Source organism: Leucoraja erinacea, chromosome 18, assembly GCF_028641065.1.
Source record: "Leucoraja erinacea ecotype New England chromosome 18, Leri_hhj_1, whole genome shotgun sequence".
NCBI classification, from domain to species: domain Eukaryota; kingdom Metazoa; phylum Chordata; class Chondrichthyes; order Rajiformes; family Rajidae; genus Leucoraja; species Leucoraja erinaceus.
In genome coordinates, this window is record NC_073394.1 from 11,434,354 (window position 1) to 11,461,702 (window position 27,349).

The window sequence follows — 27,349 nt, forward strand, 5'->3', positions numbered from 1 at the left end:
TATTGGCTATATTTAAGAGGGAGTTAGATGTGGCCCTTGTGGCTAAGGGGATCAGAGGGTATGGAGAGAAGGCAGGTACAGGATACTGAGTTGGATGATCAGCCATGATCATATTGAATGGCGGTGCAGGCTCGAAGGGCCGAATTGCCTACTCCTGCACCTAATTTCTACGTTTCTATGTTTCTATGTCACGGGGAGAACGTACAAACTCCGTTCAGACAGCACCTGTAGTCGGGATCGAACCCGGGTCTCTGGTGCCGTTAGGCAGCAACTCTACAGCTGTGCCACTGTGCCGCCCCAAATTCCCCTCATTTGGCCCAAATTCCTCAAACCTTTCCTGTCGATGTACCCGCTCACAGTACACGTGACAATAATATACCTGTAGCAATATCAATGTAAGTCGCAGCTTTGCAAGTACAGATCCAGGTACTCTGAATGTTCTCCCACCCTTCCAACAGTGAATTCCGGACCTCTCCACACTCTCCTTTTCTTCAACACCTCTCTGATTCTGGGCGGAAAACGAGCATCTAGAGGAGATTAGCGGGTCGGGCAGCATCTACAGAGGGAAATGGACATTTGACGTTTCGGGTCAGGACCCTTCTACATACTGTAACTTTGTCTGTCCAGTTCCCTCCACAGATGCTGCCTGACCTGCTGAGTACCTCCAGCACTGTTTTCTTACAGAAGAACACAGTGGCGCAGCAATAGAGTTGCTGCTTACAGCTCCAGAGATCTGGGTTCAATCTACTGACTACGAGTGTTGTCTGTGCAAAGCTTCTACATTCTCTCTGTGACCGCGTGGGTTTTCTCCGGGTGCTTTGGTTACCAACCACATTCCAAAGACGTGAAGGTTTGTAGGTTGTCTAAGAAGGAACTGCAGATGTTGGTTGGAACCGAAGATAGGCACAAAATGCTGGGGTAACTCAGCGGGACAGGCATCTTCTCTGATGAGAAGGAATGGATGATGTTTCAGGTTGAGACCCTTCTTCAGGTTAATTGGCTTCTGTAAATTGGCAGTAATGTCTACGATAGAACTAGTGTGTGGGAGATGGTGGCTCGGCCCGACGGGAGGCTGAAGTGCCTGTTCCCACGCCAAAACTGACTCCAGCATCTGCAGTCTCTTGTGTCTCCTCTCCAATCCTTCGACTAATTCCTTTAAACCCGCCTCTCCAATTACGTGCCCCTTGTGATTTTTGCAACGTGGCTCCAATTGCATGTCCAATTACCAATGAAACTCATGGCAGGTTTAAGTTTGATTTAAAGGATCAGGATAGGTAACGATGAACAAGTTGCTCCCACTCGCCCAAGCTGCCTCCCCTGATCAGAAAGTTGAGTGTGGAGATTTTAATATTTTGAAAGTTATTGGAGTTGGAAAGTTGTAGTTTTATGACTTTTCCTTCCAATCTTATCTAAGGACATAGAACAGTACAGCACATGCACAGGATCTCCAGCCCATAATATCTGCATTGAACATGATGCCAAGTTAAACTAATCTCAATCGACGAAGGGTGCAGGAGTAGGACATTCGGCCCTTCGAGCCAGCAACGCCATTCAATGTGATCATGGCTAATCATCCACAATCAGTAGTACCCAGTTACTGCCTTCTCCCCATATCCCCTGCACGTGATCCAGTCCCTGCATATCGACGTGTCTATCCAAAAGTTTCTGAAATGCCACAATTGTATCTGCCTCCACCACCTGGAAACACATTCCAGACATCCACCACTCTCTGTGTTTTAAGAAAAACCTCCCATACATTATTTAATCCTTGTCCTTCTCACCTTAAAATGATGCCCTCTAGTCTTTGACTGTGTGGGAAAAGGTTCTGATTATCTACGCTATCTAAGCTTCTCATAATGTTATAGACTTCTTGCAAATTTCCCCTCAGCCTACAACACTTTAAAGAAAACATATCTCAAGTTTGGCCAACTGCTCTGTGGAAATAATATCCTCTAATCTGGGCAGCACTCTGGTCAGCCTTTGCTGCACCCTCTCCAAAGTCTGCACACCCTTCCTGTATTGGGATGACCAGAACAACACACCTTGCTCCAAATGTGGTCTAACCAAAGTCCTATTAAGCTGCATCTTGAGTTTCTGACACTCAATGCCCTGCCTGCTGAATTTTACCACTCCATTCACTTGTGTTGTCACGTTTGGAGCTATGGGATTTGGAGCCCAGATCCCTCTGTACATCAATGACGTTAAAGATCTTGACATTAACAGTACACTTTCCCCATATATTCAAGCTCCCAAAGTGCAGCACCTAGAACTAGCTTGGATTAAACTCCATCTGCCATTTCTCTGCCCATTTCTGTAGCTGAACTCAATCCCGCTGTATACTTTCTTTTCTTAAATAAATAGCACATTGAATTTGACTGTTGTCAGTATAATGCTATCCATCCCAATCCTCCACTTATTACTCTGTAACCTCTTCTCTCTCTTTAGACTTTAGAGATTTAACGCGGAAAGGGCCTTTCGGCACCCCGAGACTGCGTCGACCAGCCAATGCACTGGCATTATCCTACACACTAGGGACAATTTACAATTTTTGCAAAAAAGTAACCTATAAACCTGTACATCTTTGGAGTGTGGGTGGAAACCAGGGCACCCAGAGAAAACTCACGCGGTCACAGGGAGACCTCCGTACAGGAAGCGCCCGTAGTCAGGATCAATCCCGGGTCTCGGGAGTTGTAAGGAAACTACTCTACTGTTGCGCCACTGTGTTCTTGAATAAGAAAAGGCGCTGGAGGTATTCAATGGTTCAAGCAGCATCTGTGGAGGCAACTGGACAGACAATGTTACTTTATGAAGGAGGGTCCCAAGTCTTTGGTGCTGTAAGTCAGCAGCACTATTGCTGCACCACTGTGCCACCCTTGTATGGCTGTAATCAAGATTCAAGATTCAATTTAATTGTCATTTGGACCCCTTGAGGTCCAAACGAAATGCCGTTTCTGCAGCCATACATTACAAACACATAGACCCAAGACACAACATAATTTACATAAACATCCATCACATCGCTGTGATGGAAGGCCAAAAAAACTTATCTCTCCACTGCACTCTTTCCCCCCCCCCCCCCCCCCCCCCCCCCCCCCCCCGATGTCAGAGTCAAAGTCAAAGCCCCCGGCTGGCGATGGCGATTGTCCCGCGGCCATTAAAGCCACGCCGGGTGGTGCAAGGTCGCACACCGGGTCTTGGTGTTAGAGCCCCCGGCGTGCGCTCGCAGAGTCCCACGGCCATTCCAAGCCGCGCGGGGCTGTGATGTCAGGCCCCGCTCCAGGAGCTCTTCAAACCCGCAACTCGGGCGGGAGAAGTCGCCGTTGCAGGAGCCCTGAAAAGTGGTCTCCCTCCAGTGACCCGCGGGCTCCCGGTGCCGCCGTCTGCCAGACCCGCAGTTGCAGCCTCCGAATCAGCAGCAGCACTCCACCACGGCTCCACCCGCTCTGGACTCGACCAGCTCCGCGACGGTGAGGTGAGTCGTCGGCCTTCATCCCCCTTCATTTTCCTGCCCCCCCCCCCACCCCCTCCCCTTCATTAGGGGTAAGTTGTAGGGACCAGTTAACATCCCAGATTGGAGACTATGTAACCTTTGCTCTCATGTACTTTTCATCCCATCTGTTATGGGTTCCAGATGCCTCTTTACTCACAGGTTGTCAGCATCAGTTTAGATTAGTTTCTCCAGCGAACTCTGGCGTGCCAGTGTTTTAAAACCTAAATGTGCATGAACGGGTCTAACCAGTAGGGCATGCAAGCCATTTTGTTCAGTTTAGATATACAACGCGGAAACAGGCCCTTCGGCCCACCGATTCTGCGCCGACCAGCGATCCCCACACACATTAACACTGCCCTACACACACAAGGGACAATTTACAATTATCCCAAGCCAATTAGCCTACAAACCTGTACGTCTTTGGATTGTGGGAGGAACCCGGAGAAAACCCACGCAGGTCAGGACGAGAACATACAAACGCTGTCGGGACAGCGCCTGTAGTCAGGATCGAACCCGGGTCTCTGTTGCTGTAAGGCAGCGACTCTACCGCTGTGCCACCGTGCCACACTTGGTGTTTTATTTGATTAAGAGCATAGGAAACTGCGTGTGTTGAGCAAAAGGCATCAAACCGTGCGATCAGGGGTGGGGGGAGGGCATCTGAGAGGGTTTGTCCCTGCCCCGCATTTTGAACCGGATAATGGGCCTGACCCACAGACTGTGTGGGCCTGAGGGATGGCTCAACACAGAGGGCTTTCCTCCTGGACTCTAGAGAATGGTGGTGGGGAGGGGATGGGGAGGGGGGAGGGAGCAAGCCCGGGATGTGGGAGGCCAGATTTGTCCGAGGTTGCAGGCATGAGAAGGAGGCAGGCGTTGAACACTAAAGTCAAACAAATGACACTGTTTACATTGTGGAGGAGAATTGTACGGTTGTTTAAAATATGTTTTTTTTTAAATCTGGCAGCTTGCAGTTTAATCTTTTAACAGTGAAATTAAACTTCGGTCTCCTGTAGCAAGTCTTTTGGAAAACAGTAACTTCCATCCCTGGCAATGAATAAGGTTTCTTAATTTTACAATCTATTCATCTATATCCTACGGCATTTTACTTAGAAATTAGCAATCAGTGTGGGTTCTGTAAGGAAAATGGGCTACCTGGATCTACTATTATGAGACGGAGGGGGTGGGGGGAAATAAGAGAAACAGCGAGAGAGGGGGTGAGACTGATAGTGAAAAGGGTTCATTCATTGTTCTTTATCTCTCCACATCAACGTCTATATCTCTCGTTATCCCTAACCAGTCTGAAGAAGGGTCTCGACCCGAAACGTCACCCATTCCTCCTCTCCAGAGATGCTGCTTGTCCCTCTGAGTTACTCCAGCTTTTTGTGTCTATCTTCAGTGAAAGGGGGATAGACAGAGTGGAGGGAGATAGACACTGACAGAGATGGGGGGAGGGGTGTCAGACAGACTGACAGAAGGGGGGGGGGGGGTCAGACAGACTTACAGAAGGGGGCGGTTAGACAGACTGACAGATAGATAGGAGGGAAATAAACAAACTGACTGTCGGAGGGGACAGACACACTGATAGAGGTGGGGGGGGTCAGACACAGACAGAGGAGGGGGTTGACAGTCTAACAGATGGGGAACACAGATACTCACATAGAGGGACAGACAGACTGACTGATAGAGGGGGAGAGGTACCGATGGATGGACAGATAAAGGGAGAGGAATAGAAAGAGGGTAAGAAAGATAAAACCAGTGGCTTACAGATAATGTGAGGGGCTGATTTCCTCAGTACACAAACAATAAACTAAACTCAAAACTATTCAACGTCGAAGGGAGGTGGTTAGGCTCTCTTCCTGGAGATGGTCATTGCCAAATAAGCCTGTGGTCCAGATGTGGCTGGCTACTTCTCATCCAGTGCCTGAACGTGGTCTCAGGCTTGCTGCATCCAGGTATACGGGTGGTTCATTTGCTGAGGAGTTGAGAATGTAATTGAGTGTGACCATCAGGGGCCATCACTGCCTCTGGCCGTATCGTGGAAGGATCTCTCGCAGTGACGTCCTGGTGTTGCAGCGATTGTCCTCCAACACCCACAGCCATCTTTTAGCAAGATGTGTTCCATAGTTTCTCAATTTGCCCATGTGATCCTCGGCATTGACTGGGATGAGCCACTCAGACTGATAGAACATAGAGCTCCCCTATTGTGGAGTAGACGTGATGGGCTGAATGGCCTAATTCTACTCCTATACCTTATGACCTTATGATCACTACAGCACAGGAGCCGGCCCTTCGGCCCACAATGTCTAGTCTGTCAAATTAAACTAATCTCCTCTATCTGCATGTGGTCCATATCAACCATTCCGTGCATAACCATGTGCCTGTCGAAAAACCGCTAAAGTTCCATTACCACAGCGAAAGTGCCCAGAGTAGGGGAATCGAGACCCACAGGTCATAGGTTTAAAGTAGGGTGGATAGATGTAATGGGAACCTGAGGGGCAACCTTTTCACACACAGGGTGGTGGGTGTATGGAATGAGCGGCAGAGAAGGAAGTTGAGGCAGGTATTATCACACTTTTTAAGAAACATTCAGACAAGCGTATGGATAGGACAGGTTTAGAGGGATACATGGGCCAAACCTAGGCATGTGGGACTAGTGTAGATGGGACATGTTGGGCTGTACAATTTTCCGAATCTGCAATGAAACGAATCTCCTGCTCAATACTTGGATGGGCACGGGATAACCTCCGGCAGCGATCTCACGGGGAAGTTGTCTCGGCTCACTAGAAGGTCACATCCATGCCAAAGTCCTGGTGTTAAAGAACATGTTCCTCCATTCAGTTTGGCATCTGAATAATCACCATCTTTCAGTAACTGTTGAAGTAAGTCAAGCGAGAATATTAGCTTAAAGGGGAAACATTAACATTTTGAGATTCAGGGTCTACATGCATCTGGAAAGGCAAGAGCTGAAGTGTGGCACAGCATAGGTGACGGAGCGGTAGGGTTGCTGCCTTACAGCACCAGAGACCTGGGTTCGATAACCACTACGGTTGCTGTACGTACAGAGTTGATGCATTCTCCCTGTGACCTGCGTGGGTTTTCTCCAGGAGCTCCGGTTTCCTTCAACACTCCAAAGACGTACAGTTTTGTAGGTTAATTGGCTTTGGTAAAATTGTAAATTGTCTTTAGTTCATAAGTTCATTTATTGTCACATACGCCAATTGGTGTAATGAAATTTCACTGGCCAGGTCAGTCATTCAATTTAAAAAAGCAACAGACTCAAAAAAACACATTTTGACATAAACATCCATCACAGTGACTCCTACACATTCCTCACTGTGATGGAGGTGAAAATAAAGTTCCAGTCCTTCCCTTGTTGTTCTTCCTTGGTCGGGGGCCTCGTGTGTGTGTGTGTGTGTGTGTGTGTGTGTGTGGGGTGTTCAGGGATCGTTGGTTGACGTACGCTCAGTGGGAACAGGGGCCTGTTTCTGCGGTGTGTCTCTAATCTAAACTAGACTGATAAGGGATAGTCAGCATTACCTTGTATGTAGAAAATTGTCTCAACGATTTGATTGAGTTTTCTGAAGAGGTGACCAAGAAGATTGATTAGGGCAGTGCGGTTATCTTCATGGATTTTAGCAAGGTCTTTGACAAGGTAGACTGGTTAGGAAGGTTGGGTCACATGGGATCCAGGGTGAGATAACCTATCTACTATCTATCTTCTTCTATCGATCTATCTATGTATCTATACATAACCAAAACTGATCTTGTGCTCTCCCGGTTAGCAGAGTTTTTCTATTTGCGCAAAAACGGTCCACGATAGCGGTAACATTTTTCGCCAGGTTCTGCTGGTCTGCAGTGATCGTATGATTGGACTCCTCTACTATCTGCACTGTTTCACAGATATATCTACACACTCACTTGCCATTCTCCCTATACCATTGGGCTACCATTGGAGGCTGACGGAGAGTTCTGACCAGAATCGTCACCGCTTCTTTTTCTCCAGAGATGCTGCCCGAACCGTTCTGCTACTCCAGCACTTTGTGTTGGTTTTGGTTTAGTTTTCAGATAAAGAGCAGAAACAGCCCCTTCAGCCCACCGAGTCCGCGCCGACCAGCGATCCCCGCATATCAACACTATCCTACACACACTCGGGACGATTTACACTAATACCAAGTCAATTTACCTACAAACCTGTGGTACACAAAAATGCTGGAGAAACTCAGCGGGTGCAGCAGCATCTATGGAGCGAAGGAAATGGGCAACGTTTCGGGCCGAAATCCTTCTTCAGACAGATACCTACAAACCTGTACATCTTTGAGGTGTGGGAGGAAACCGAAAACTCGGAGAAAACCCATGCGGTCATGGGGAGAATGTACAAAATCCACACAGACAAGCACCCGTAGTCGGGATCGAACTGGGGTCTCTGGCGCTGCAAGGGCTGTAAGGCGGCAACTCTACATCTGCGCCACCGTGCCCTATATGTTTAAAAAAAAAAACAGCATCTGCAGTTCCTTCCTACACACCAGCTGGCAAGTGTAGTGGTCGAGGTGTAAATCGTCCACTGGCCACAGGGCTGCAAGATGATCCACTTGTGTTGGTTGCAAGCCTGGTTAGAGGACATGTCACAAGCTCTGTCCCAGCTTCTACCAACGTTAGAAGGTTGCATCAACCCAGACAGATCATTGTGTGTGGAGAGGGCGTGTGAACGAGCGCATTGACCAACAAGTCCACCCATGCTTATCCGCCATTCATCTCTGGCCAGGAAGGAGCAGCGGAAGTGAAGCTGAGTGGTTATTCCGAAGCAGTTCACATCCTTTCAGGAAACACGTTTATCTTGATTTGACAGTTCTGGATGATGAGTATCGGAGTGTTCCACTGAGGTTTCTACAGCACGGTGGCAGGCACGGCGGCACAGCAGTAGAGTCGCTGTCTTACATCGCCAGAGACCCGGGTTCGATCCTGACTACGGGTGCTGTCTGTACGGAGTTTGCACGTTCTCCCCGTGACCTGCGCGGGTTTTTTCCCGTTTCCTCCCACGCTCCAAAAAGACGTACAGGGTTCTGATTAATTGGCTTGATATAATTGTAATATTGTCCCTGGTGTGTGTAGGATAGTATTGGTGTGCGGGGACCGCTGGTCGGCATGGACTCTGTGGGCCGAAGGGCCCGTAGCAGCTCACTAGGTAACAAGTACGACAACCTACATACTGCAGGTGAGACCAAATGCTGCCGAGGCGATCATCTCGCTAAACCCCTCTGCTCGGTCCTCCTTGGCCTACATGATCTCTTGGTTGCCAAACATTTTAACTCCCCTTTAACTCCCCGTCCCACACTGACCTTTCTGTCCTGGGCCTCCCCCATTGTCGAGTGAGGTCAAACACAAATTGGAGGAACAACACCTCATATTTCACTTGGGCAGCTTGCACCCCAGCGGTATGAAAATTGGTTTCAATAACTTCAAGGAATCCTTGCATCCCCTCTATCTCCGTCCCTCCCCACCCTAGTTGTACTAGTTTCATTGTCATCCGGTTGAGATCCACTATCGGTATAACCTATCACCTGGATGCGTAGGATGGAACTGCAGATGATGGTTTATATGGAATATAGACATAAAATAGTTATCACCTAGCCCAGAGCCCACAATGGACCATTGTGGGCTCCACCTTTCCTTGACCTTCAATATTTTTTGCATATCTTTCATTCATTTTGTTCTATATCTCTCTCTATATCACCGTCTATATCTCTCATTTCCCTTTCCCCCAACTCTCAGTCTGAAGAAGAATCTTCAGTTCAAACTAAATGTCATGGGAAAGGGAAACTAGAGGAATGATAAATTTCAGAAAAGGTATGTAAATAAACCTATAGTTTCCTCTCCCCTGACTCTCAGACTGAAGAAGGGTCTCGACCTGAAACGTCACCTATTCTTATTCGCCAGAGATGCTGCCTGACCCGCTTAATTACTCCAGCATTTTGTGTCTATCTTCAGTGTAGACTAACATCTGCTGTTCCTCCCTACACAGTTCAAGCAAAATCACTAACTCTGCTCCGCTCGCCGCAGAGGCTGCCTGACCCACTGAGTATTTCTAACATTTAGTGTAGGAAGGAACTGCAGACGCTGGTTTAAACCAAAGACAGACACAAACAGCTGGACTTGCACAGCGGATCAGGCAGCATCTCTGGGGCCAAGGAAGGGACAAGGACGCAAGGGACACAAAAATGCTGGAGAAACTCAGCGGGTGCAGCAGCATCTATGGAGCGAAGGAAATAGGTAACGTTTCGACCCGAAACGTTACCTATTTCCTTCGCTCCATAGATGCTGCTGCACCCGCTGAGTTTCTCCAGCATTTTTGTGCACCTTCGATTTTCCAGCATCTGCAGTTCCTTCTTGCACACAGGGACAAGGGCGTTTCTGGTCGAGACCCTTCTTCAGACTCTGGTGCCTGCTTCCCATTAACTGTGCAGTCTTTATCTTGATCTTATACGAAAAATAAGTCAAAGTACACCAGTGTTCAACTTCTTTTTCGACCAATTGTTTACCCAGTGAGGGGAAAAGAAAGCTTGTAACTCTCTAGAACTCACGGGCTCACCTTCAAGAGGTCACGGACGTGGATGAAGATGTTATTTTTAGCCTGGTGGCTGAGGGCGGAGGGTGGGCTCTTGGCGTTTCCACACTGCTAATGCGCTCAGAAGCAATTGGACACCGGCTGGGTCCCCACTCGATCTGCATTGAATTGGGATCGCCGGCTTAACAACAAACACTTGACTTCTCTTTTTAAATGGAGTGTGCGGGTCGGGTTGCGTGGTGGCCACAGTGAGCTTGCTGGCGGCTTTGATGCCACTGTAACCCAATGCCGGGCTGCAACCTCTGGTTGAAGTTGGGGATTTGTGCCGCAAACCAGATGCTGTGGATTTACTGAGGCGGGACGGCTCGTCTTGGGTTCATGTTGTACGTCGCCTCGGCTTTAGTCTCAGCTCGACTTCAGGGAGAGCGACTTCAGGGAGAGCAGGCAGCGAGGGGGAAGCTGTTGAAGTGTTTATCAGCCTGCAATATCAGTCAACACACAGCGGCTGCTAAGGAATTACAACTGTACTGAAAGCTCGCTCTCTCTCTCTCTCTCCTCTCTTTCTCTCCTCTTCTCCTTTCTCTTTATCTCTCTTTTCCCTCTCCTTTCTCTTTTCTCTCTTTCTCTCTCTCTCTTTCTCTTCTCTCTCTTTCTCTCTCTCCTCACTCGCTCCTTTCTCTCCTACTTTTTTTCTCTCTCTCTTCGTTCTCTTTCTCTTTTTCGCTCTTTTTCAATCTTTTTGCTCTCTGCCTTTTTCGCTCTCTGCTCTCTCTTTCTCTCTTTCTCTCTCTCTCCCTCTCTCTCTTTCTTTTCTCTTCTCTCTTTCTCTCTCTCTCTCCCTCTCTCTTTCTCTCTCTCTCTCTCTCTCTCTCTCTCTCTCTCTCTCTCTCTCTCTCTCTCTCTCTCTCTCTCTCTCTCTCCTCTTTCTCTCTTTCTCTCTTTCTCTCTCTTTCTCTCTCTCTCTCTTTCTCTCTCCTTCCTTATTTTCTTTCTCTCTTTCTCTCTCTTTCTCCCTCCCTCCCTTATTCCTCCTTTCTCTGCCTCCTCGGGATGATGGCTAGTGTGTAGCATGGATGGTGAGATCGATATTTACAGGCATCTCACTTGGTTGAAGAGGGTAAGTAGGTCTTGTGCCTAACTTAAGAAAACCGTGCGTTTAAAAAAGCTCATTCTGCATTTAAATCGCCCCCACCCCCCAGGGTCCTGCTACCCCCTCTCATCGGGTGGATGATTGCAAGAAAATTATTGCTCTGCTCATTGTGAGGCTTGTACTTAAGGAATTTTGAAATGGTGTCGCAATTATGTGCAGTTCATATTAAGTTTGTGATTTTAAAAGTTACTGAAAGTTTGCACAGGTCCTGTTGTTCATTCCTTTTTAAAAAATAAGCACAGCAGTGATTTGGAAGCAGACAGAGGGTGGGGGGGGTGGGGGGTTAGGCTTGTAAGGCAATGGGCGGACAGAGCAGAGGAGCTTTCACTTCACTACACAACAGATCAGGAAATAGTTTGCATTTCTGTATTATTGGAGCAGCGTGTTCACGGTGGAGGGCGAGAGGGTGTCTCGGTCAGGCGGGGGTGGGGGGGAGAGGGGAGGTTCAGGTTCCCCATCCGAGTGTTTAAAAGTATACATGCCGTCTGCAGCTGAGAGATGCGAGATTGTGCACAGAAAAGTTGAAGCTTGCTCAAAGTGTGGGAAACCGTGAATATTTGTGCAGAGAGAAACCTCGTTGTGTGAACATAGAAAATAGACCAGTTCCAGCACAGGAACAGGCCCTTCGGCCCACAGTACCTGCTCCAAAGAAAACAACTCGACTTTGTACAATTTCTCCTTACAGCTAATACCTTCTAATGCAGCTAGCATTCAGGTAAAATGACAAAGTGCCTTAGGTGGGACCGTGCAGCTGGTGGAACCATTGCCTGACAGCGCCAGTGTCCCGTGTTCCATCCTGACCTTGGATGCTGTCTTTGTGGAGTTTGCATGTTCCCAAACAGCGATCCCCTATACACTATGCTATCCCAGTTTCGCATCCTACAAACTAGGAGCCAATTATTCTGCAAACCTGCGCATCTTTGGGATGTGGGATGAAACTGGGGAACCCAGAGATAACACACGCAGTCAAGGTACAAACTCCGTACAGTACAGCTTTCTTAGTCGGGATCGAACCCGGGTCTCTGGTGGTGTGAGGCTACAGTTCTACTGCTGCGCCAGCCTTGTGACTGTGTGGGGCTTCTCCGAGTCCTCTGGTTTCTTCCCACATCCCATTAATTGGTTAATTGGGCTGTGTAAATTGTCCCCGTGACTAGTCATGGTTGGGCTACCGAGATACAATGCCAAACTCTGCTTTCATGCTATCCAGGCAAACCATACCATGCAAGAGTGCTGTCAATCCGTACGCAATCACAACAGGTAGTGCAAAGAGAAAAATGCCAGAGTGTAGAATATAGTGTTACCGAGTATAGTTTTGCGGTTAAAGAGAAAGTGCAGATAAAACAGCGCAGTGGCCGCAATGCAGTAGGTTAAGAGATCTGGCTTATGAAAGATCTAATCTGTAGTCTAATAACAATGGGGAAGATGCTGTTCCTGAATCCAGTGGTATTTTTTTTTTGAGTCTTCCACCCGACGAGAGGTCGTGGGTAAAAGATCCTTGACTAGCGACACAAAAAGCTGGCGTAAGTCGGCAGTTCAGACAGTATCTCTGGAGAAAAGTAATAGGTGACGTTTTCGGGTTGAGGAAGGATCCCCAGCATCTGCGGTTCCTTCCTACTACGCAGGCCCTTGTTTATGTTGGCTGCTTTCCCAAGACAGCGTGACATATGCATGGAGTTGATGGGGAGGCTAGTTTTGTGTGATGGACTGGGCTGCATTCACCACAATCTGTGTAGTCTCACGCAGAGCTGTTGCCAATCCAAGCGTTGGTTCCCTGATTTGTTCTGCAGATGCTCCTCCCCGACATTGGCCCACCAGACCCACCTTCAACTGTCCCCGAGGTCACTTTTCCCCTCTAACTCTCCATCGTCACCACCACCACCTTTAACCCTTCCCTGACCTTTGACCGGGGGGTTAAGGAGATATACACTTCCCGTGAAGGGAAACGGGCATTTGACGTTTCGGGTCGAAACCCTTCATCTGGGCCTGTGAAGAGAGTCAACCCAAAACGTTGACTGTCCGTTTCCTTCCACAGATGCTGCCTGACCCGCTGAGTTCTTCCAGTCCTTTTGTTTCTGGCTTCAGATTCCAGCATCTGCAGTCTCTTGTGTCTACGTAATGGATGTCACGAGAGGGGAAGAGCAAGGCCGCACGAGACCAAACGTACACGGCGACCGTTTCACGGAACATTTGCGCTCAGTCCGCGTTAGCATATGCGCTCACAATTGCCAAACACTCACGCACTCACACACAAAAATTGGAGGAACAGCACCACATATTTCGCTTGGGCAGCTCACAATCCAGCGGGATGAACAGGGAATTCTCTAATTTTAAGTAGCTTCATCCCCTACTCCTTTTCTTGCCGCTTAGTCGTTTTACCAGTTCCACAGTTTTCCGCAGTGTTTCCCTTGCAGTGTTGGAGGAGACCAGAGCACTCGGAGAAAACCCACGCAGTCACAGGGAGAACGTATGAATTCTGTACAGACAGCACCCGTAGTCAGGATCGAACCCTGGTCTCTGGCGCTGCACGGCAGCAACTCTACCACCGCGCCGCCCTAAATGGTCTTATTTACCATACCAGAACTGAGCTTCCAAAATACCGAGCACCCCACTAAATTCCTCCAACATCTCGAAACTGTCCCTTAAAACATATTTCTAACCACAATTTCCTTTCTTGTTTATCTAATATTTTAATTGCCACCGCTCTGACCAAGCAACATGTAACCACACCTCTCTTACCAGCGTGTATTTCTGTCTGTGGGAACCTTCAACCATTTCATGCTTAAAAGTGTAGCATTAAACTTGTATTTTTGTTCTTTAATCTTTGGATGAGGCATTAAACCGTGCTGGTGTCAGCTCTCCGGTGTTCCCGGGATAATATTTAATACAGTCGTACTGCACAGAAACAGGCCCTTTCCACCCCAACCAGCCCAAGTTGAGCAAGATGCCCCATCTAACCTATTCCCTTTGCCAGTGTTAGGCCCACGTCCTTCTAAACCATCCCTATCCATTTATTTGTCCAAAGATCTTTTAAATGTCGTAATTATACCTCTTCCTCTGGCAAACACTATCGATAGTTAAAATGTTGCCTCTCGGGTCTTTAAGTTTTTCCCCTCTCACTAAACTTGTGCCCTCTAGTTCTGTTTTGTTTTGATTAGTTTCGATATGCAGTGTGGAAACAAGCCCTTCTGCCCACAGAGCCCATGCCGACCAGCAATCACCCCGTGCGTTACCACTCTCCCACGCACTAGGGACAATATTACATTCTTTACCGAAGCCAATTAAACTACAAACTGAAGAATTCTGAAGAAGGGTTTCGACCCGAAACGTTGCCTATTTCCTTCGCTCCATAGATGCTGCCTCACCCGCTGAGTTTTTCCAGCATTTTTGTCTACCTTCGATTTTCCAGCATCTGCAGTTCCTTCTTAAACATAACCTTCAAACTTGTACGCCTTTGGAGTGAGGGAGTGTTCGAGCCAGCACCGCCATTCACTGTGATCATGGCTGATCATCCACATTCAGTACCCCGTTCCTGCCGTCTCACCATATCCCCTGACTCCGCTATCTTTACCACTCTATCTACCTGTGCTGACACTTTCTGGGAACTATATACTCATCCCCTAAGCCCTCCTTGACCAGCTGAGTTACTCCAGCACTTTGTATCTTTTAGTGTATTGACCGGCATCTGCAGTTCTTTATTTCTGCATGTTCTTCCTCGGATTCTATCTCAATCTCTCAAACCTCGCCCTAAACCCACATACTCTGGTTTCAGATATGGAGCACAGCTACCTTGTCTATACCCCAATCATCTTTCTTCCCAGTCCCACAAGAAAAACAAACCTTGGCTATCCAGCCTCTTTTCATGATTGAGAGACTCCATCTCTTGTATTGACCTCGGGGTGAATCTTCTGCAGCCTCCCCAATTCCCTCTGTAGTGTGGTGACCAGATCTATATACTGTAGACCTACTGTAACCAACGAGAGACCATAGAACAGTATGGCACAGGAGGTCGACACAAAGTGCTGGAGTAACTCAGCAGATCAGGCAGCATCTCTGGAGAAAAAAGATGAGTGATGCTTCTGGTCAGGAACACTTCTTCAACCCGAAACTTCGACTTGAAACATCACCCATCCTTTTCCTTCAGAGATGCTGCCTAACCTGCTGAGTTACTCTTGTTGAACGATATGGGCCAAGCGCAGGCTGGTAGGACTAGTGTAGGTGGGACATGTTGGTTGGTGTGGACAAGTTGGGCCAAAGGTGCCTGTTTCCACGCTGTATGAAGCTATGACTCTCTATGACTCCAGTTCATCAAGATCACCCTGTTCCTCAATACTCCCCAGACTGTCCCAGTAATTGTGCCATCTGGTTGCCGATGGAGGTACTCTTTGTGGATCTTGCTGTGCACAAATTGGCTGCCGTGTTTCCTTTACATCTACGCTTCCGTACAAAGTCGGTGCTTGGATATTCATAGCGGTGATTTTCAAAACAAAGGGGTCCTTCCTCTTTTTCGAACTCCTCATCTGTACCAGGAGGCATTTGGTTGATCCCTCCAGAATGCGCCATCTCTTAGTTTGGCCAAACCATATTCCCACTATCATTTGTGCGATGTGATTTCTAAACGAAGCAGAGGAGATTAGTTTAACTTGGCATCAAGTCCGGCCCAAACTACAAGTCGAATCAATAATAAAGAAAGCAAACTCAATGCTAGCATTTATTTCAAGAGGGCTTGTATCCAAAAACAGGGATGTTATGTTGAGGCTCTGTAAGGCACTGATAAGGCTGCATTTGGAATATTGTGAGCTAGTCTGGGTACCATATCTGAGGAAGGATGTGCTGGGTCTGGAGAGGGTCCAGAGGAGGTTTCCAAGTATGATCCCAGGAATGAGTAGGTTAACCTATGATGAGTGTTCGTTGGCACTGGGCCAGAACTCCCTGGAGTTTAGAAGAATGACGGGGAGTGAATGTGGAGAGGATGTTTCCACTGGTGGGAGAGTCTACGACTAGAGGTCATAGCCTCAGAATTGAAGGATGTTCTTTTATGAAGGAGATGAAGAGGCATTTCTTTAGTCGGAGGGTGGTGAATCTATGGAATTCTTTGCCACAGAAGGCTGTGGAGGCCATTAGTGGATATTTTTAAGGCAGAGATAGATACATTATTTGATTAGTATGGGTGTCAGAGGTTAGGGGGAGAAGGCAGGAATGGGGTTAGGAGGGAGAGATAGATCAGCCATGATTGAATGGTGGAGTGGGCTTGATGGGCTGAGTGGTCTAAATCTACTCCTATCCCTTATAGTAACATGGAAACATAGATGGGCCAAAGGGCCTGTTCCCAACCTGTACTGTTCTACATTCTTTAGAATACAGAACAGTACAGGTTCTAATAAAGAAGGTGTATGATGTGCTTGCCTTCATTGGTCAGAGCATTGAGAATAAGAGGCAGGATGCTATGTTGCAGTTTTATAAATGTTTGGTTCATCTGTATTTGGAATATTGTTTGCAATTCTGGTCACCCCAGTACAGGAAGGATACAAGGCCGTGCAGAGGGCACAGTAGGGAATGGTGCCTGGATGAGGGAGTATTGGCTACAAGGGTGGGGGGGTTGGACAAATTTGGATTGTTTCTTCAAAGGTTGAGGGGAGACCTGATAAAAGTATATACAATGATGAGGGGGCATAGATGGGGTGGACAGTCAAAGTGGAAATGTCAAAGACCAGAGGGCATGGCTTCAAGGATGAAGGGGTGAAACGTTTATAGATGAGCTGTCAGCGGTGGTGATGGAAGCTGATACGATAGTGGTGTTTAACAAACCTTTGGTTAGGCACATAGATATTCACAAAATGGTGGGATATGGATCACATGCTGGCAATGGAGTTTAGTTTCATTTAGCATTATGTTCAGCATGGGCATTGTGGGCTGACGTGCTGTGCTGTTTGTTCTGTGTTCCATGTTCTAATGAACTAAATTCACTCTAAACAGGCAGCTCAGATAATTAATAGCAGCCCACTACTCCTGCTCTGTCTGCTCCAGATTTGGCTGTGAAATAGTTGGGTACAGGGCTATTAAAGTTCATGGTCTTTCTCCTTCGGGTGACTTTGTACTTCATCCTGTCTTCCATTTGGATTGTTAACCTGAGATTACTGTAAATTTGCTGTTCCTTCACACACAGCATCTGATTGTCGTCGGCAGTTTATAGCATTCAGTTGCTGTTTATAGGAAACAGTCCAGCTTTGTTTATACTTGAACTTGTTCAAACTGTGGACTGTGGCCTGCACAGCGACGAGCCTCCCCTTCCCCCACCCGTTGACTCCTTCCACACTTCACGCTGCCACGGGAAGCAGACAACATTATCAAGGACCATGTTCACCTCTTTAGATTTCCTCTTCTCTCCTCTCTCTCTCTCTCGAGATCCTCCAGCACAGATGGTGGGGCATTGACGGCACAGCGCTAGAGTTGCCGCTTTACATCTCCAGAGACCCGGGTCCAATCCCAACTACGGGTGCTGTCTGTACGTTCTCCCTGTGACATGCGTGGGTTTTCTCCGGGATCTCCATTTTCCTCCCACACTCCAAAGACGTGCAGGTTTGTAGGTTAATTGGCTTGATATAATTGCATGTTGTAACCTAGTGTGTGTAGGATAGCATTAATGTGTGGGGATTGCTGGTCGGCGCAGACTCGGTGGGCTGAAGGGCCTGTTTCCGCCCTGGATCCCTAAACTAAACTAAGGTACAAAATCTTGAAACCACGTTACACCAGAGACTGGAACTGCTTCTTCCTCACTGTTATCAGACTACTGAACAGCCCTCCCATAAGCTGGGGCTTTAGTCCTGATCTTCCAGTCTACCTCATTGCAGGCCTTGCGCTTTTTAAATCTGCACTTTCTCTGTAACTGGGACGTTGCAACAGTATATTTTGCTCCCTGGTATTTTTCTCTTTGTACAACCTGTTGTACATGATAGATACAAAATACTGGAGTAACTCAGCGGGACAGGCAACATCTCTAGAGAGAAGGAATGGGTCGAGACCCTTCTGACCTGAAACATCATCCTCACTCTCCAGAGATGCTTCTTGTCTCGCTGAGTTACTCCTGCATTTGGTGTCTATTTGTGGTGTAAACCAGCATCTGAAGTTCCCTCCTGCACTGTTGTGCTTGTGTGTGGCGTGATGGTATGATTTGACAGGATAGCACACAAACAAATCTCGGCACACGTGACCGACACTAGTAAAGGAGTGTGCGGCTGTGGTACAAAGTGTGGAAACAGGAAAAGGAGGGATCTGTGGTTAAGCTGTGTGGCAACTTGTGCAACTTGTTCAATTGTGTACACTGACTGGATGCGGAAAGGAGAGATCGGCTTTGGACAGGCTGCTGAGAAATAGCACTGGCTGGGGATGAGTTAAAGCAGGTGCCAGATTGTATATTATCCAGGAGACTGCAGATGCTGGAATCCTGAGCCCCAAAATCACAGTGCTGGAGGAACTCAACAGGTCAGGCAGCATCTGCAAGCTTCAGTTGGAGTAGCTGGAAGGAGGGCCAGAGGAGCGGGACTATTTAAAAAAAAAAATAGTCACACGATTAATGAGATGAGATGAGGTGAATTTCAGCTGGAGAAGCTGAAAACTGTTAACATCATGGAGTGACTGGGTGTATAAAGGGGAGGTGGACAGGACGGGTGAATGTGTGGCCGCTGTAGGGGGCAGGGGTTCATATGTTTTTGGACGGTCAGTATGTCATCTGGGGCAGAGCTGACCTGTACAACATGGATGGGTTGCACCTGAACTGGACGGGAGCCATTCTCCAGGCAAGCATGTTACTCGGGATCCTATAAACCAGCTGTTACAGGGTGAATGAATCCAAAGCAGGAGTGCGTTAGGTAAGAGGCTGGAAGTGAGTTCCGCCGACAGAATAGGCACGAGCACAGCAGGAAGTGAGGAAGGACTGTCGGATTAACTTGCACTTATTTCAATTTTTTTTTTTAGTGGAAATAAACTGTGTTCAGAATTTAAAACATAATGTGCAAAATACTGTGTAAAAATTCTTCCGACATTCTCGGAGGCGATACATACACTCATCAGCGTCATATCGTAGTGTTCACAGAAATATCATTGCACCTGCCACCCTTGCCACTCATGTGGCCTCCTGAGGTGATATCCCTTCCCTCGTTTGAGGAATGTTTCTACCACACCTAACACCCCCCCCCCCCTCCCCACTCCCGCTCCCAATGTCCAGCAGCAGAAGGACCCTAGACTGTGGTCCTCCCTCACAGAGCCTTGACGTTGGCTGCCCCAAGCTTCAGCGTTTCCCTCAGCGCAGACTCCTGCAGTGTGGAGCTGGCCATTCAGCAACATTCTCCGACGGACATCTCGCTCTGCAGGGACGTGAGAGGCCCTGAAGAGTAAGGAGGACAAACCCAGGGCGTGGATAGGTAGTGGCTCCTTATAGCCCTTGCGGAAACCTGGCTATGGGAGGAACAGGACTGGCAACTTAACGTTCCAGGGTGCAGGTGTTACAGGCGAGCTGAAGGGTGAGGGTAAAAGAGAAGGGGGGAGGAGTGTTGTCTTACTGATAGTGGAGAACATCACGGCAAGGATCTGAGGTGACCATTACTGGCGGCTTGCCCAGCTAAACTATATGGGTGGAGCTGAGAAATGAAAAGAGGATGATCACCTTGTTGGGAGTGTACTATAGGCCCTCAAATAGTCGGCGGGAATTATAAGAACAAGTATGCCAGCAGCTGCAAATCTAATAGGGTTGTCGAGGTGGGAGATTTTAACATTCCCAATATAGACTGTGACTGTCGTAGTGACAAAGGCTTAGGCGGAGCGATTTGTCAAAAGTGTTTAGGAAAGTTAGCCAACATGTAGAGGGGCCTACACAGGGGAGGGCAGAGCATCACCCACTCTAAGTAAATTGGGAAGAGCAAGTGACTGAAGTGTCGGTGGGGAGCCTTTTGGGACCAGCAACCATTGTTCTATTAGCTTTAAAATCGTTGTGGATAATGACAAGGCAGGCCCAGAAGTTTAGGTTCGTAAGTAAGGCCAACTTTGAAGTATTGGGAACTTGCTAAAGTTGATTGCTGTGGTGGCACAGCGGTAGAGTTAAGCCCCTGTCACACTTAGGAAACCTGAACGGAAACCTCTGGAGACTTTGCGCCCCGCCCAAGGCTTCCGTGCGGTTCCCGGAGGTTGCAGGTGGTTGCCGGCGGTTGCAGATGGTGGAAGCAGGTAGGGAGACTGACAAAAACCTCCGGGAACCGCACGGAAACCTTGGGTGGGGCACAAAGTCTCCAGAGGTTTCCGTTCAGGTTTCCTAAGTGGGACAGGGGCATTACTGTCTTGCAGTACCAAAGCCCCGTCTTCGATCCTGACTACGGGGTTGCTGTTTGTACGGAGTTGGTCTTTTCCACGTGGGTTTTCTCCGGGTGCTCCGGTTTCCTCCCACACTCCAATGACGCACAGGTTTGTAGGTTAATTGGCTTTGGTAAAAAAAATGTTCGTTGTCCCTAGTGTGCAGGATAGTGCTAGCGTACGGGGTAATCGCTGGTCGACACTGATTCGGTGGCCGGTGTGTTTGTTCCCCTGCTGTATCTCTAAAGTCTGAAGTGAAGCAAGTGACTGAAGTGTCAGTGGGGAGCCTTTTGGGCCCACAATTCTATTGGCTTTAAAATCTTTATGGATAAGGACAGGGCCCTTTTTCGATGTGCTTGATACATCCAGTCGAAGAGGTAGTTGTTTGGTTCACTGAGTGAAAAGAGGGGCTGAGGGAACTCTTAGAGTAAGCATTGAGCAGAGAGAATTATTGAATTCTTCAGCAGAAAATCAGCATATCGGCCCTTCCAGCATGTCCACACCAAACATTTTGTCCATCTACACTGATCCCACTTGCCTGTATTAGGCCCCTATCCTTCTGTGCCTTCTGTCTCAACGTCTCAGAATTAAAGGACGCTCTTTTAGGAAGGAGATGAGGAGAAATTTCTTTAGTCAGAGGAATCTGTGGCATTCATTGCCACAGGAGGCTGAGGAGGCCAAGTCAATGGATATTTTTAAGGCAGAGATAGATAGATTCCTGATCAGTACACGTGTAAGAGGTTATGGGGAGAAGACAGGAGATTGGGGTTAGGAGGGATGGATCAGCCATGATTGAATGGTGGAGTGGACTTGATGGGCTGAATGGCTTAATTCTACTATCACTTATGTCCTTGTGTCTTATGACCTCTTAAACACAGTGATTGTATCTGATTCCACCACCTCCTCTGCCAGTGCATTTCTAGATATCAACCACTGTCCGTGTAAATGAAACGTTCCCTTCCGATTCCCTTTAAACTCTTTCCTCTCACTTTAAACTTATGCCCTCTTGTTTTTAATACCTCTAACATGGGAGAAAGAGTCTGTCGGTCTTCCCTATCTATGTTTCCTATGATTTAGTTTAGTTTAGAGATACAGAGCGGAAACAAGCCCTTCAGCCCACCGAGTCTACGCCGACCAGCAATCCCCGCACACTAACGCTATCCTACGCATACTAGGGATAATTCACAATTATCCCAAGACAATTAGCCTACAAACCTGTGTGTCTTTGGAGTGTGGGAGGAAACCAGAGCTCCCGGACAAAACCCATGCTGGCCACAGGGAGAACATACATAGCCAGTATCGAACCTGGGTCTCTGGCGGGTAAGGCAGCAACTCTATTGCTGCGCCAACGTGCCACTCCCTCTATCTACACCTATATCAGTCCACTTCTCAGCCGCCATCGCTCCAGGGAACATGAGCCCAGCCACTCCAATCTCCCCACAAACTGAAGTCTTCCAATCCAGATTGAAGAAGGTTCCCAACCCGAAATATCATCTGTGCATTCCCTCCGCACATGCTGCCTGACCTGTTGAGTGGTTCAAGCATTTTCTGTCTTCAAATCTAGATTTGTGTGCGTTGAAAGTTAATTAGATTTGGTCACCTGAACCGCGGGCCCCTGAGAAGAAGGCTGGTTGCCCTGTTACATGCAATGCTGATTCGTCAACTGTTATTGAGCTTGATAGTTGGTTTTATTCCATTCCAGGGCAATCACCGCACGTCTGTGAACAATGAGAGCTGCCAGGACCGACTGACACGTTTGGAGAGCGATCGGGAGTGCCTGGTGCTACAGGTGAGTGAGGCAGTCACTGTAACTTCTCTCCGTGACCTGCGTGGGTTTTCTCCGGGTGCTCTGGTTTCCGCCCACATCTCAAAGACATACAGGTTTATAGATTAATTAGCTTTGGTAAAATTGTAAATTGTTCCTAGTGTGTGCAGTGCAGTGTGCATCAGTCTGAAGAAAATTTTCAGCCCGAAACGTCGCCTGTTTCCTTCGCTCCATAGATGCTGCTGCGCCTGCTGAGTTTCCCCAGCAATTTTGTGTGCAGGATAGTGTTAGTGTGCGGGGATCGCTGGTCAGCGGGGACTCGACGGATGTTTTAAATTTGTTAGAGGTACCAGCGTGAACCATCACAGTTGGGATGATAATTATGTTTGGTAGTTTACATCCCGAATGCCTTTCAGTGGCTAAAAATGTGAATTTGTGCCATCTATTTAAGTGGTGTGTTTGTGATTGATTAGTGTAGATCATGTTTTGTTTAGTTCAGAGATACAGCGCGGAAACAGGCCCTTCGCACAACGAGTCTACGCTGACCAGCGATTCCCGCACACTAGCACCATCCTACACACGAGGAACAATTTACAATCTTTACCGAAGCCAATTAACCTACAAACGTGGACATCTTTGGAGTGTGGGAGGAAACGGGAGCACCCAGCGAAAACCCACGTAGTCAAGGGGAGAACATACAAACTCCAGAGAGACAGCACCCGTTGTCAAAATTGAACCTGGTCTCAGTTGCTGTAAGGCAGCAATCTACCGCTGCGCCACTGTGCTGCCCAAGGCAGGAAGCGGGAGGGGGGGGGGGGTAAAAATGCCGGGCTGAGTCAGTGGCACAGTGGTAGAGTTGCTGCCTGACAGCGCCAGAGACCCGGGTTCGATCCTAACTACGGTTGGGTTTTCTCTCTAAGCTCCGGTTTCCTCCCACACTCCGAAGAAATGCAGATTTGTAGGTTAATTGGCTTCGATTAAATTGTAAATTGTCCCTAGTGTGTGTGTAGGATAGTGTTAGTGTGCAGGGAACGCTGGTCAGTGCGGTCTCGGTGGGCCGAAGGGCCTGTTTCTGCGCTGTATCTCTAAACCAAAACTAAAATTAGTAAAACAATGAACATTGAGAAGTGTTCTCCCACCAGCCTGAAGTACAAAGGTCTTCTTGAACGGTAGCAGTCTGCTGAAGATGCTCCCACTATGCTACAGAACATGGAATATAGAACCATACAGCCAGGAAGAGGCCCTTTGGCCCACAATGCCTATGCTGAACATGATGTCTACCTAAACTAATCTCTGGCTGTCCATCCATTTGATGCAGAGCCACATGACTCTTAAACATCACTGTTGGGTATTTACTTCTGCCACCACCCCGAGCACTGTGTTCCAGAGACCCACCGCTTAATGTGTGTACATAATATAAAAACAAACTTGATTCACAAATCTCATTTAATCTCAGCCCCTCTTACGTAAAAGCTGTGCCCTCTGATCTTTGACTCCAGGAATTAGAGAACATGGTGATTTGTTTCCAGGTTAGGATAGTGTGTCACTCAGAGAGGAACCTGCAGGTGGTGGTGTTTCAATGCTTGCTGCCCTTGTCCTGGGTAGTAGAGGAACATGCAACAAGAGGTAATAGAAAGAAACTGGGGAAATGTTACCTGTCTGACTTCATCCCATCTCCATTTCACTTATCCAGCATTTCTCCCACCCCACCCCCACCCCCTCTACTGCTCCATCCGTCTGAAGGCCCCCGACCTGAAACGTCATCTGCCCATTTCCTCCACAGCCGCTGCCTGACCCGTTGAGTTCCACCAGCACTTTGTCTTTTGATAACTGCACAGCACGTTGAGGAAAGAGCAGGAGGGTGGGATTCTTTGGACAGCAGAGCAGCAGAAGCACAATGGGCCAAATGGCCTCACTCTGCAATTGTATTGGAATCGAAACAAACATCACAGCGCAAAAAAGGCCATTTGGCCCATCCTGCCTGTGCCAGATGCTGTACGATCGTGCGGTAATGAATCCCTCCAGCCAGTAGGGGTACCAGAGTGTCTAGTCGACAGCAGAATTTGCACTGTTCTGTGGAGATTCATTGAAAATAGAATTGGTGGTTTGAAATGAAACTGGAATGGTTTCTGTGTATCCAAGACTGGGTTTCTCTGTTAGACTTTGACCCCCACGCTTATCCTAAACGCCACCTGACCTTTGACATTTCTGCAAGGGACCAATCTTTGCTCCCTGGAAGTGCAATGTGGTTAGTGTGGTGACCTTTAGCACTGTTGTACACTACAGTGCTGGGACAGAGCCAGCAGGTTCGACTTGCTATTTGTCGTGTTCCCTTGCATTCCAGGCTCCAGTTCGGGCTTGCTCAGCCAGGCCAGGCCCTTATCAACGCCGGCCCCAGCACTGCACTGCCCCTTCCCGCATTCCGAGAGGGAATTATAGCAAGTCACCGTAATCCTCACACACACATACACACGCCCGATGCAAATGTACATACCAAAACAACCCTACTTCCTCATTTACAGACGCTGACTGTAGAAATTTACTGGCAAAACCTGTCACTGCCTCAAACGTTACAGAGGGGAGAGGCACGATGATATGGCTGCCTTTGCTGTTCTGCTGTGTATTTTTCCCCATCGAGCCGAGGATGAATTGAGCCCAGCCTTCTTGTTAAACTGACACTTCTCTGCCGCCAGGTGAGTGTGCTCACGGACCAGGTGGAAGCCCAGGGGGAGAAGATCAGGGACCTGGAGTCGTGTCTGGAAGACCACCAACTGAAGCTCAACTCAACCGAGGAGATGCTGCAGCAGGTAAGAGGCGGTGAAACCCAGCCAAGACCGAGAGACTCATTCACAGAGATGTCACTCACTGCCTGTCACTGCATCTATTGTATGTTTAGTTTAGAATTACAGCTCGGAAACTGGATCTTCGGCCTATCGAGTCTGGCCCAGCCAGTGATCCCCGCACACAAGCACTACCCTACACACACTAAGGATAATTTACATGTATACCAAGCCAATTAGCCTACAAACCTGTACGTCTTCGGAGTGTATGGAGGAAACCCACGCAGGTCACGGGGAGAATTTATAAACTCCGAGCAGACAGCAGCTGTAGTCAGGATCGAACCTGGGTCTCTGGCGCTGTAAGGCAGCAACTCTCCCGCTGCGCCACCGTGCCCCTGTCGTAGTTATAGAGTCATACACCACGGACACCGGCCCTTCGGCCCAACTTGTCTATGCTGACCAAGGTGTCACATCTAAGCTGGTCCCATCTGATGTATCCCCCTAAATCTTTCCTATCCATGTTCCAGTCCAAGTGCCTTTTAAATGTGTTATTGTACCTGCCTCAACTACTTCCTCAGGCAGACAACATGTGTAGGAAGGGGCTGCAGATGCTGGTTTATACTGGATAGACACAAAATGCTGGAGTAACTCAGCGGGTCAAGCAGCATCTCTAGAGAAATGGAATTGGTGACATTTCGGGTTGGGACCCATCTTCAGACTGAGGAAGGGTTCTGATCTGAAACGTCACCTATTCCTTTCCTCCAGAGATGCTGCTTTACCCGCTGAGTTACTCCAGCATTTTGTGCATTCTTCCACTGGCATCTTGTTCTATGTATCCCTCACCCTGTGCGTGGAAAACGTTGCCCGTGACGTCCCAGTTAAAGCTCCCACCTTAGAGTTGAGCACGGAAACAGGCCGTTCAGCCCATCGAATCTGTTGCCACTGTCAACCACCCATTTATATAATCGTACGTTAACCTTATTTTATTCTTCCCACTTCCCCCAACAACTGCCCCCAGATTCTACCCATTGGAGCAAATATACAGCAGCAAAATTATCACACCAACCCGCACGCCTTTGGGCTGCGGGAGTAAACTGGAGGACCTAGGGAACAAGCGAACTCCACACAGACGGCATCAAAGGTCAAAATGGAGCCCAGGCATGAGGCAGCTGCTCTACCCGCTGCGCCGCTCCGCTACCCTGCTGACACGCTGTTCCTTCCACTGCTAATTCCAAATTTTTTCTCAAAGCGTTAGGAGGTTATATAGACAAGATCTGTCATGTCCTTTCAAGCAGTGATAGGCATTGATCTATTGAGATGTTTACAAGACGATTCAGGGAGGTGATGAGTAGGCACAGGGAAACTATCTCCTGCAGGCGGTGAGTTCCGGGCCATTGTCCTCTGAGTTAAGAAACTCTTTCCACCCATCAATCTGGAACTTTTAATCTTTAGACATCCAGCGCGGAAACGGGCCCTTCAGCCCACTGAGTCCGTGCCAACCAGCGATCACCTGTGCGCCAAGCACTATCCCACACACTAAGGACAATTTATACCGAAGCAAATTAACCTGTGTCTTTGGACTCCGGTGCAACCCACGCGGTTACCGGGTAGAATGTACAATCTCTGTACAAACTGCACCCGTAGTCAGGATCGAACCCGGGTCTCTGGCGCTGCAAGCCAGCAACTCCAACACTGTGCCACCCCCTTTTTTTGCTCCAGTTTTAAACTCTACATCAAAACAAATAAATGGAATGTTTAACCATGATCCAACTGAATGGAAGACTAGCTCAAAGGGCTAAATGGCCTCTCCCTCTATCGATGTTCCTACGCAAAAGGATTACAATTAGCAATAGGAATTTCAGTGATGAACGAGGGTGAGGGATTTCAAAAGCGCCTCGCCAGCTTTCTGATTTAATTGGACCCAACTTTGGGCCGTGGTGCGTTTCAATGCAGTGCACGACCATAATCTTTGCTTTCGGGCGTAGATAAAGAGAATGGCCACAGTACTTTTCCCAGGGAATGGGAGTATAAAACTAGAGGGCTATGGGTTTACGGTGAGCAGGGAAAGACTTAAAGGGAACCTGAGGGGGGTGTTTTTCACATGGGGAACGGCACGGTGGCGCAGCGGTAGAGTTGCTGCCTTACAACGTCAGAGACCCGAGTACAGGTGCGGAATAAGTCGGTTCCAAGTTTCAGTGCTTGTTCGACATGAGCCTCCCTGGGTGGCCACTCCCTCCCTTTCCATGTTTCTTAGAAACTGACGCAC

General features: G+C 48.2%; 1 protein-coding gene and 1 long non-coding RNA gene across 7 annotated transcripts in view; one reads left to right on the forward strand and one right to left on the reverse strand.

Moving 5' to 3' along the window:
* Positions 1-27,349, forward strand: part of LOC129705639 (liprin-beta-2-like) — a 136,444-nt gene that overhangs the window by 65,155 nt on the left and 43,940 nt on the right. For 5 of the 6 annotated variants that reach the window (XM_055649290.1, XM_055649292.1, XM_055649294.1 and 2 more), the window contains exons 4-5: positions 22,241-22,327; positions 24,997-25,110. In XM_055649290.1, coding sequence (XP_055505265.1) covers positions 22,241-22,327; positions 24,997-25,110 — 201 coding nt within the window. Of the gene's footprint in view, positions 1-11,038; positions 11,167-22,240; positions 22,328-24,996; positions 25,111-27,349 lie in introns of those variants that run through there. The other variant, XM_055649296.1, reaches the window with a different exon arrangement.
* Positions 23,732-24,929, reverse strand: LOC129705640 (uncharacterized). Its single transcript, XR_008724936.1, has 2 exons — positions 24,798-24,929; positions 23,732-23,900 (listed from the first exon to the last, which is right to left on the reverse strand). It is a non-coding gene; the product is annotated as an uncharacterized LOC129705640 (long non-coding RNA).